We start from the raw sequence: 10874 nt of genomic DNA, 5'->3' as shown, positions 1-10874 counted from the left end.
GTTGTTGTTTTTATAATGGTTCGGATGTACCCTGCTAGCAGAGCGTTTCTTTTCTGGCAAGAACAGTCATGTATGAAGTCGTTCGCATCCCTAGTATTTCACGAGAGAAACGCTCTGCGCTCAGGGTATATTCGGATGAAAAGAACAGCTAGAAAGATGTGTTACCCAGTATTATAATGGCAGTACCTCGTCACTTTATTTCGATGTCTCAGTTCCCTGCGTTGGTGATCATGACACCTATGCCCAGTGATCTCCCTCCACCCTTCCCCCCTCTCTCCACCACCCCCTCCTCACCCCCACCGGGAGCTTTCTCGCAGGCTACTCCCTGATTGGATAACATAATTTTAAAACACATACTGTATGAGGCTACCCGGGGAGTAGTGTTGCTACTCCTATCTTGTTTAGATCTGACATACAAGGAAACAAATTAAAAGTATGGTTTGGATTTGCACCAACCACCGGCACATCGTCTGAATATGCATCACGAACCCCTTTCGTGACGAAAAATACTTCGGGATACGTCGTTTTATTCCGGAGATTTCCGAAGATTTTCTTCGCCATCAAGAAAACCCAGACTGCTTTGCGATCTTTTTCAACATTTGTAGCGCTGAGGTGGTGAAAGTACCTGTGCTGTGAGAGCCGTGTCAAGATGATCAGTACAATCAGACCGGTAAAATTCAACGGGACCAAATCTTCACAGGGTATTCTCTGACCACTTGGGATTTCCTTATGTTTATGAATGTTATGCCGAAGACATTCTTAGTAGTCTTATAATAGCACCACTTATCCCCACAGGGGCGGGATAACTCTCTGTTAGAGACGCAAATTGATTTAGGCACGAGAGGATTCCTGGCTGGCTAGTGGCTGCAAACGTGGCATTTTATACATGACCAGGACAACGTGGAAATATATCTTCGTTCTGGTATCGATATGGCTCCTTATACTTGGTTATATGGGCTGGCAACTATTGTCCGTGGTCGAGGATTCAAATCGAAACGTGGCAGCTGTTTTGCAGAAAGAAAGGCAAATGGAGTTACTACAGAATCAAAATAATGGTCTCAAAAAGAAATTAGCGGAGATCCAGGCTATCAAGAATAAATTAGAAATCGAAGTTGGAGAACTTAGAAAGAAGAATTTAGAGCTGGAGCGTAAACTTGCCTTACAAAAGGCTGTTAATCTACCCTCGTCAGCTTCGCCAGGAAAAGACAAACGTGATCACGACACGGAACCGCAACTGGCATTTAATAGCTTAACACCGCCGAGCAAGGAATTTTTAACGACAAGACGGAGAGCAGAGAAGATACTGAAGGAGTTATGGTATTTCGTAAGTTCAGAAGTAAGTCAAGTTAACAAGATCGCAAGCGACGACGTGAAAACTAAGCTTCGCCGGATGATGGGAACAGTCGAGGACATGCACCATCTGTTGTCATTCAACTTTGAGAAGTTGAAGACGATCGATGGCCAGGGAGAATGGGCCCATAAAGAACATAAATCCCTTAGCGATCTCGTTCAAAGAAGACTACATAGCCTACAACATCCTAAAGATTGTAAGTCAGCGAAGAAGCTTGTATGCCAGCTGAACAAAGGTTGTGGTTATGGCTGCCAAGTACATCATTTAATGTACTGTTTCATAGTTGCTTATGGTCTTGAAAGAACGCTTATAGTGGACTCTAGTGGTTGGAGATACTCGTCTAAAGGTTGGACTGGTATATTTCAGCCGGTTAGCGAAACTTGTACGACTTATTATGGAAATTTAGCCGGGTGGAGTGGTTCCGCCTCAGAACAAAACGTTTTGTTGCCCATTGTGGATAGTCTCTTCCCTCGACCGAAGTACATGCCTTTGGCAGTACCTAAGGATTTAGCTGGAAGAATAGAAATGATTCACAGCCATCCATTTGTTTGGTGGATCGGACAATTTTCTAAATATTTATTTCGTTACGCACCGGAAGTTAAAGGTGAAATAGACAAGAAGAGAACCTTACTTGGTTTCAAGAAACCCATTGTTGGGTAAGTATAATGAATGTCCTTTTATCAATCCGAGTTTGAATTTCTTTGCCCAAATATTTGTGAATGAAGGTCTTTTATTCTGTATGGTATTGAACATAATTTTGCATTCTGGAAACAAACAAGTATTGTTTAAATAGCTGTTCACAGAACTGAATTAATATACCATAGCTGATTAATTATTTATATATTGTGGAACTTACATTGAGACATTGTTTCCTATATAACTAGATTTCCTCTCTCCTCTGAGTTCACGGTACACAGCTTTAATTCTAAAGTTTGACAGTAATGGTTTTGTTTTAATTTCTTTTAATCCTTGGTTGAATCATCATCGCTCAAGATCTCAATTACTAAAAAATCAAAGACAGTTGCTTGGATTAATTAAATATTCATTTTTTCTCACTTCCCTTTTATAATATTAAGGACGGTGCCTACTATTGTTACTGCGCATACTTTCTGCGCATCGCAAGATACTCGGGTTTCCTATGGGTGGTGCTTACTAATACAGGAATATTTTTGCGCGGTTTAAAACTATACGGAGAAAGCAGAACTTACCAAAATAATGCTTTTGGTATCTCAAAAAAAAATTGGGGGTAACCATGGTTTTTTCAGAGATAATTAAGCTTCAATTTAGGAAAAAATCCCATACATTGCTTTATATTTTGGCGTTTTTTAGAGATATTAATGTTTAATTATCTCTGAAAAATGTGTGGTTACCCCCAATTTTCTTTTTGGATTCCAATAGCCCTTGATCTGCTTTTCCCGCATAGTCATAAACCGCACAAAAATACTTTGGTATTAGTAGGCGCCGTCCTTAACAGAAAGATTTTGGTATCTGAGATTGTATTTTATTTTCTTTGTTTAAAAGGGGGGGGGGGAGGGGGGTGGTTTGTGGGAGGATGGCTAATATTTCACAGAAACTTATAAAGATTATTGGTAACCTATTGTATCAAGAAAATGACCATGACTTGTCTTTCAGTGCTGGAAACTGTTGTGCGACACCTTTAAACAGTGCAGATCCATTCATTTGATTTCATCTTGTCTAGGGTTCAAGTGCGACGGACAGATAAAATAAACACAGAAGCCGCCTTTCACAGCATTGAGGAGTACATGTATTGGGTAGATTTGTACTACAATAAATTGGAGAGAGTTCAGCATGTGGAGAAAAGACGCGTTTACCTTGCGACAGATGATGGAAATTTATTGCCAGAGGCAAAGGAGAAGTAAGCTTTTTCTTTGTTTGTGGTAGCCTGATTCTCAGACGGTCCAGGTCGCTCGTGGCCACACAAGGGAGAGGGTGTGTGGCTGCGAGCGACCTGGACCGTCTGAGAATCAGGCTATATGTTTGTGGTAAATCATATATGTGTAATTGTTTAATTGAGACAGTTAACATACCTGTCAACCATCCTGATTTTTTGGCTTCCAAATATAATGTAATTTTACAAAATCTGTTATGATAATTGATGACCTGTCAAGATGATTTTTCCTGTTTTATGAAGAACACAGGAAACTTTAATTTGTGTGACATTAGTAAAAAGGTTGTTAGAGCAGTCATGTCTCACCAGCAGCGCAGAACAGACTGTTTACTTTCACTGGCATGGTGGAGAGGAGGGACTCCCTATTTCTGAATTTGTGAGGTTGACAATGATGCAGGTATAATCACCTCCAACAAAATTGTCTTGGCCAGAATTAATTTGGACACTTGGCAAAGCTGCACTCATAAATATACATTTTGCAGTGTGGTTATATATTAACTCTCATTATAACAAATAATTGGAGGGTGAGTCAGTCTTTTTTTACTTGGAATTGCTCCTGTCAGATACACTCTATTTTGGCACAGGGTATGCCTATCTTGTAAGAAACTTAGATGCATCTTTTGTTTTCAAGCAAAAGGCTAAATACACAGAGAAAACCACCACACTAACGTCAACATGCTAGGAATGCCTATGACACTGTTATCCACGTATACAACAAAAACTCCTGCTCCTAGTCGTTAACTAACTTATGTTGCATTTAAATCCATTTATGTAATCTATGGAATGTTTTCTCTTGCCTGTGATTCCAATATTCCAAAACCTAAAACTGTTTTGAGCATTTGCTTTCATCAGAGAAGCTGACAACGGGATAATACTCCCAATGTCAGCTCTCAAATCTCTCAACAAATGGCCAAAAATATGCTAGCTGGTATGGTTGTTTTCGTGGAGCCAAAGGTTGAGCAGTAGAACCACAAAAGCAAGTGACAAAAATATGAGTGAATTAGGGAGGCGAGTTTTTCATGTGGAGCATACATTTGCCACTTATTTTTGCAGCTTCATCACTCATTAAATTGGCTCTGTGGCCAAGACTATCCCTTTGCACAAATAATTTAATGTACTGCTACTGGCATAGGGTGCATGTAGCTATCCTTACCTTACCATGCCCCGTACCCCCCTTGTTAGCCAATATGAAAAGGACCTTGTTGTTTGCATTTCAGGTACCAGAACTATGAATTCATAAGTGATCAAGAAATTTCCAAATCAGCTGGACTGAATTCCCGCTACTCCGACTCATCGCTTTATGGTGTGGTATTTGATATCCAGATGTTGTCAGAATGTGATTACTTGGTTTGTACATTTTCCTCACAGGTAAGCCACTGCCTTTCACTGCTGTATACATAGAATCTTGTTCCTTTGCTTGCCTTTGATGACTTTGGGAACGAGATCGGCATAACGTAAGCGATTGGCACGGTCCGTGTAAACGCTTCAAAACCGTATCATTTTCGATGCGGTTTCAAGGGCATGAAACCGTGACGATTTGAAACCTTGTTCATGTAAATGCTGCCTTAGTTGACTATTGCTCATTGTAAATGCTTGAGCACACCTGAGGGCCCTTTACACAACAGGTGAAAAGTGGTATGGACCTGGAAGGACGGTGCCTACTAATACAGAAATATTTTTGTGTGGTTTATGACGATGCGGGAAAAGCAGATCTTGGCAAGGGTTATTGAAATCCAGGAAGAAAATTGGGGGTAGCCGCGCAGTTTTCAGAGATAATTAATTAACAATAATTATTCATGGAGGTGAATAGTACTTGGCTAATCACCTCCGAGCTAGCCAATCAGTGCACGTGAAAAGTACTATTCACTTGTGTGGTATATACTAAGTAACAATATTTCTAAGAAGCGCCAAAATATAAAGCAATGTATGGCAGTTTTTCCTAAATTGAAGCCTAATTACACGGAATGCCCGCAGGGCATGACATGTCTAGGTTTCGGTCGGGTATCTTTTTTTTCATTGGTGTCGCAAATGTGCACATTAATTTATGCATTAAACTCTGTCCTCCCCTAGTAAGGATATTTTGTTCTGATAGTCTTCAACAGAAGCGGCCCAATCAAAATCTATTTTTCAGGCACATATCACGAGAGAGGGGACCCACTCATCACTTCTGTGTGACGTCAAATTATCATTTGATTTATTCATTAAAACTAGATTAAATTCTTCCCTCTCCCAGAAGGGATCTATTGTTTTGATTGTCTTGAACAAAAGCGGCCCAATCAAACTCCATTATCTGCGCGTATATCACGAGGGAGGGGACCCACTTATCTCTACTTGTGTGACTTCAAAGCAAATCATCATTTGGAAAAGTTGTTTTCGTTCAATGGCGGCCACATGTCTGAATTTAAGACTCCGGATCTGCCGTTTTCAGAGAGAAAACCAACCTTTTTCAAGCAGTAAATCGAAATAATAACTTCTAGGTAGTACTCGACAGTTGAAACGGCGGAAATTGGGAGAGTTCACAGCAAAGAAAATCCGCTTTAAAAAACAGATCGAATGATCAACGCGAAGGATTAGAGCTAGAGGAGGCCAGACCAGTTCAGCGGGGTCATGACGTTATTGCATAGTTATTTCTGGTATGATTCCTAGTAACACAACGATAAGTATCACGCAATATATCTGAATAAAACCATTCAGACAATTATTTCAATGGCCAAGGGAGGATATTTTTTAAATATCTACAAAACATACAATGGGGAATAATTGGGGCTACATTAAGCCTTCCGTGTAATGCCATTAGAGGGGCATCTTGTTATCTCTGAAAAATGCATGGTTTCCCCCAATTTTCTTTTGGGCTAGCAAGAGCACTTGTTAAGTTCTGCTTTCTCCGCATAGTTTTAAACCACGCAAAAGTATTCCAGTATTAGTAAGCACCACTCCTAAGAAACCCGAGTATCTAGAGATGCGCAGAACTTATGCGCAGTAACAATAGTGGGCACCATCCTTAAAATGTGGTACAGTACCCATAATTCTTGTAAAGAAATACCTGTATCACTTTTTAACAATTTTTTCCTCCTGTATAAAGGTCCTTTAGACTTAATGTGTTACATGCAAATGTGAATGCTCGTAAATTAATTCACATACTTTTATGCAATCTACAATAATATTATTGAAGGGCTGAGAGCATAACCATCACATTTTAGGTCCATTCCAAAGTGAAGGAATTTTTGCATGTGACCATAAATTTAATCAGAGAACATCACTCTGCATTTTTTCCACTTTCTTCTTTCCTCTTCTTTGCTTGCTTGATATTTTGGCCTTGCTTTTGTTGTTTTTTTTTTTGTTTTTGTTTTTTTAAAAACTAAGCCTAAACCAGCACAAAAACACAGAGTGATGTCTACACATGTATGTGCACAAATTCAGACACTTTTGATTGAAGCAAAAAGTTGCTTAAAAATTTGACATACACGGACAGTTATGCTCTCAGTCATTGAATCCTTTGCGCATGCTGTGAATTAAATCCTTTAAGCCCCAGTAGTTATCAGCTACTTAAAATATTTCTTTTTACATGATCACCTTTTGATTGAACCTACTTGCGGTAAAATATCACCAAAGAATCTTGATCTTTAAACATGTCCTCTCACCTCATGCCATGAGAAATGTATTAAGAACAGCCCTGGGCAAATATGTTTGTTGATGGTGGAGCTCATTAATTTAAAGAAGTTGTCACACTTTTACACTTCATGTTTTGGTAGTTTAACTTGTCAACTGATTGGATTATGGATGGAACAATTTTTCAAATAAACTGTCCAAAGGGTGGGTTTAAAGTTCATGTTACAACCAACAATTCATGGCAATGATTTTTAGCATCATCTTTGATTTGAAAAGCAACCAATTAAAATCGTAATGGATGTTGTGCCGTTTGCACTGATGACACAAATGATGGATCACGGTATTATAACTCTGCAGAGTTTGTTAAACTGAAACTATGAAATTCCTTCTGGGAATTACCCTAGTAAGGAAATGGGAGACCATGATGAGGTAGAAGGGTTTTTCTTTACCTCATGTTGTCTCCCATTTCCTTACTAGGGCTAATGCTTGGTAGAAATTTCATGGGTTCACTTTAGTACTTAAACATATGCTGCAGAGTTAATTTTCTGATCCATCAATAAAAATTATAACCTGGTTTGTGGGTAGTGATTCCACTGGATGGCATTAGGGGCTTATTGATTCAGACATTACCTTTCACTTGTGGAAGTCCTCTGCGAAACTTTTCCTTGAGTTTGGATAAGGTTTCTATCTACCGGTATCCTTAAAAATCTCTTCACCGGCTAACCCAACATGCCTTTTCACTAACAGGTATGCCGTGTGGGCTATGAACTAATGCAAGCATCGCATCCTGATGCCGCCGAGAAATTCCAGTCCCTGGATGACATTTATTACTTTGGGGGGCAATCCGGTCATGATGTGAAAGCTATTTATCCTCACAAGGCTGAGGATGGCTCTCAAATCAATCTTTACGAAGGAGATCTCATAGGAATTGCAGGCAATCACTGGGATGGGTACTCTAAGGGTGTCAACCATAAGGAAGGCGGAGATGGTCTCTTCCCTTCATACAAAGTTGAAGATGTCATGGAAGTTCAGGATTTCCCAACTTATGATGGAGTATAGGTTTCCCTCCTCTGTTGATGGAGGGTCTAAAGAAACAGGATATTTAGAAAGAGAGAGGTGTTCATCCTCTCTCTATCTGCAATCTATGAATTACTTCACAGTAATGTTGGGAGATTGTGCCTCCTGCATTTCAGGCTGTTTTAGGTATTTGACAAGTTGCTAGATGTTAAGTATATTTTTTTAATTCCATGTTCCCATTTTTAGCCACCATTGCAGATTGTCCCAGCTTTCTCAATAATATTAGAAGTACTTTTCAGTTGCCCAGAAATAAATTCATGAAACTTGGAAAACCTCCTTTCTCTAAGAGACTTAAACTTGAAAATACCTAATCTTAGTTAAACAAAAAATACATGCTTGTAATGTGATTTTTCGAAATAGCAAAATGATTTTGTTACGTTTTTGTTTCCTTTTTTTTCTGGTGCATAGAAACCAGGAAAAAAAGATTCTCAGAATTCCTTGCATTAATTTTCTTTGCAATTTAAGGGCTCTCTGTATTCAAATTCTTTTTTTTTTTTTGAAATAATGTCACTGTCATAATTTGGCAGTGATATTAATTGCAAGAAACTGAGTATGTTGAGCTTAGAATTTGCAAAAGAGAAATTATGTAGTATGTTATTAATCCACCATGCAGAAAAATATGGCGGACGTACATTTTACCACAATACCTTGCAAACTTAACACAGCCAATAGCTACAAAGAAAGCCATAATTTTTTTGCAAAATTTGTCCCTGTACTAATAACATTGTGTATGCCAGGTTTAAAGTTTTTAGGACTTTTCTTCACGTCTTTATAAGCGTTTTAGGGTTTTCGTATGCTAAGAATTATCGGTAAATGTACCAGTCGCCATCTTTTTCAGTAGGGTGGATTGTAAAGGTAAAACAACAAATTTGAAAATTAATATTAATTAAACTAAGTTTTTGAATTAAATTTGCATCTTATTCCCAAGCTTTATAATGACAGTCTGTTGTTTTTTTGTGCAGTTCTGTAATGAGTGATTTTTAACCTTAAAGGGGAAGTATCACGAAAATTTGATTTCATATCAAAACCCAAAAATGTTTGTCTGGCAACAGAAACAAAAAAAAAATAATTGTCTAGTTTTCTTATAAATTATCACCCCAGTGCAATAAAACTGTCGATTAGTGCCTCTGGCCAGAGACAGAGTAGGTCGAAATGGATTGAAACGTGAAAAATGTTAGGCTAATGTTTTTCAAGTTTTTGTATTTTTGTCTCCAAAATGCGCTAGAACATAGTACGAGTTGTTCCTTTCAAGAATTTAGTTGATTTCTCTCTTCTGTTTGTTCTAGGTTTATTTGTAGCAAAGTGAAGGTCTTATTTCACCATTTTTAACAAAAGAGGTCAAAAACCCCATGATACTTCCCCTTTAAGGTGTGTCATTGTATAAGCATCTTCAACTTTGCGTGTTTTACAATGTGTAACGTAAAGGGTTATGATTAGGCTTGGATGATTATGCCAGCATAAATTTCAAGCAATAATTCACTGCTTGTGGCATCAAGCATTTGCAGAATAAAGAAAAAAATCTCTAAAACAAAGTATATGCAAAACATTTGATAGAAAAATTAAGGAAAATAAATTTAAAAATCTCCAAATCACCTCTCTTGGCTTCAGCTGAATTGCGCTCGTATTAACCCCCTCGCAGAAGCCCTTTTGGCTCGTCACACAATCGTTTCTCTCCATCGATTGCGTGACGAACTAAATGAGCTTTTGCTAAGAAGCCTATCGACCTACTACAGTGGCATAAACAGTCCCCACGTGGTCATCCAAACACAAACAAAAAAGTATTAAAATCCAATAAAACTGGCGAACTCAGAATACTCAGAAGAGATTTTGAACAAAATTGTCTTGCTCAAGCAGAATTTTGAAAATAAAACGCCATTTTTATGAGAATTGCTGGGAATATGGTGATTCATGAGCACAGTTTATCCAGACCCTAAGTAATGATAGTAATGGTGGCAAGAAGTTTCAAAAACTATCTCCAGGTTGGATTGCCTCGCAGCAGAAAAACTTCCCTCCAAGGAGACCGTTTGCGGAAATGGCCATTTTGCTCTGAATTAAAGAACTCTTATAGCCGTTCTTTGGCTTCTCATGTCACGCAATTCTCCCACGTCACACAATCCTTTGAGGGTAGGATTGCGTGACGTGTCGAGCCACAGAACGTCTGTGTAGAAGGCTATGCTGACCCTGTCTAGACCCTACCTTTGCGTGGCAAGTCCACCTGACATCACGAAGTAACACTTTCCCACTCCTATCCTGCGTCAGGCTCTCCTGGTCAGGCTTCACGCAGATATTTAGTAAAACAACACAGGAAGGAACAAATACCTTATTCGCCTGCCTCTTGCCAAGACTACTAAATTTCAAACATCTTTTAAGTACAATGCCGCCAAATTCTGGAACACTCTTCCTCGTAACTTACGTCATGATCAGTCTCTCACTAGTTTTAAACTGAGAGTCAAGAAACATCTAAATCACCTTAGTTAATTTCTCACCTTCATGAACTCTTTTGCTTTCATTTCTATATTTAATTATTTATTCTTATTATTTTATACAGATCTCCATTTAAACCAGCTATGCTGAACTGGAATTTCTGTATAAATAATGTGTATAAATAAATAAATAAGGACGCAGTGCCGATCACCAAATCGAACAAAACAACTTGCTGAGGTGACACGGCCAATATTAATTAAATCCATGAAAGCTCGGTGCCAAAAGTGTATGTCGAATCGTAGCGTTTCACTGCACCTGTTTCATGACGGCTCTTTTTCACCCAGCACCCAGCAGGCCAGGCTCTATGGGGTCGGTATGCATTACCGCCCCTAAGATTTTAAGCTACTGTTTGAAAGCTATGAAATCAAAGATACAGAACCACAAAGGTCATTGAAAATCTATATTGATAAACCACTTACAATTTTACAGCTGATATTAATAAAA

At 38.6% G+C, this 10874-nt stretch overlaps 1 protein-coding gene across 1 annotated transcript; it reads left to right on the top strand.

The window, feature by feature from the left end:
• Positions 1-609: 609 nt before the first annotated feature.
• LOC146484792 (alpha-(1,6)-fucosyltransferase-like) lies at positions 610-9542 on the top strand. The gene is made up of 4 exons (XM_085104235.1): positions 610-2007; positions 3051-3227; positions 4478-4628; positions 7617-9542. The coding sequence occupies exons 1-4, from the start codon at positions 887-889 to the stop codon at positions 7926-7928; spliced, it is 1761 nt and encodes a 586-aa protein (XP_084960361.1). The 5' UTR covers positions 610-886; the 3' UTR covers positions 7929-9542.
• Positions 9543-10874: the final 1332 nt, after the last annotated feature.

This window comes from Pavona decussata, unplaced genomic scaffold (assembly GCF_977016875.1).
Source record: "Pavona decussata unplaced genomic scaffold, jaPavDecu1.1 SCAFFOLD_29, whole genome shotgun sequence".
Lineage (NCBI taxonomy): Eukaryota > Metazoa > Cnidaria > Anthozoa > Scleractinia > Agariciidae > Pavona > Pavona decussata.
The sequence above is the reverse complement of the archived record's forward strand: the minus strand, read 5'-3'. Positions and strand labels throughout refer to the sequence as shown.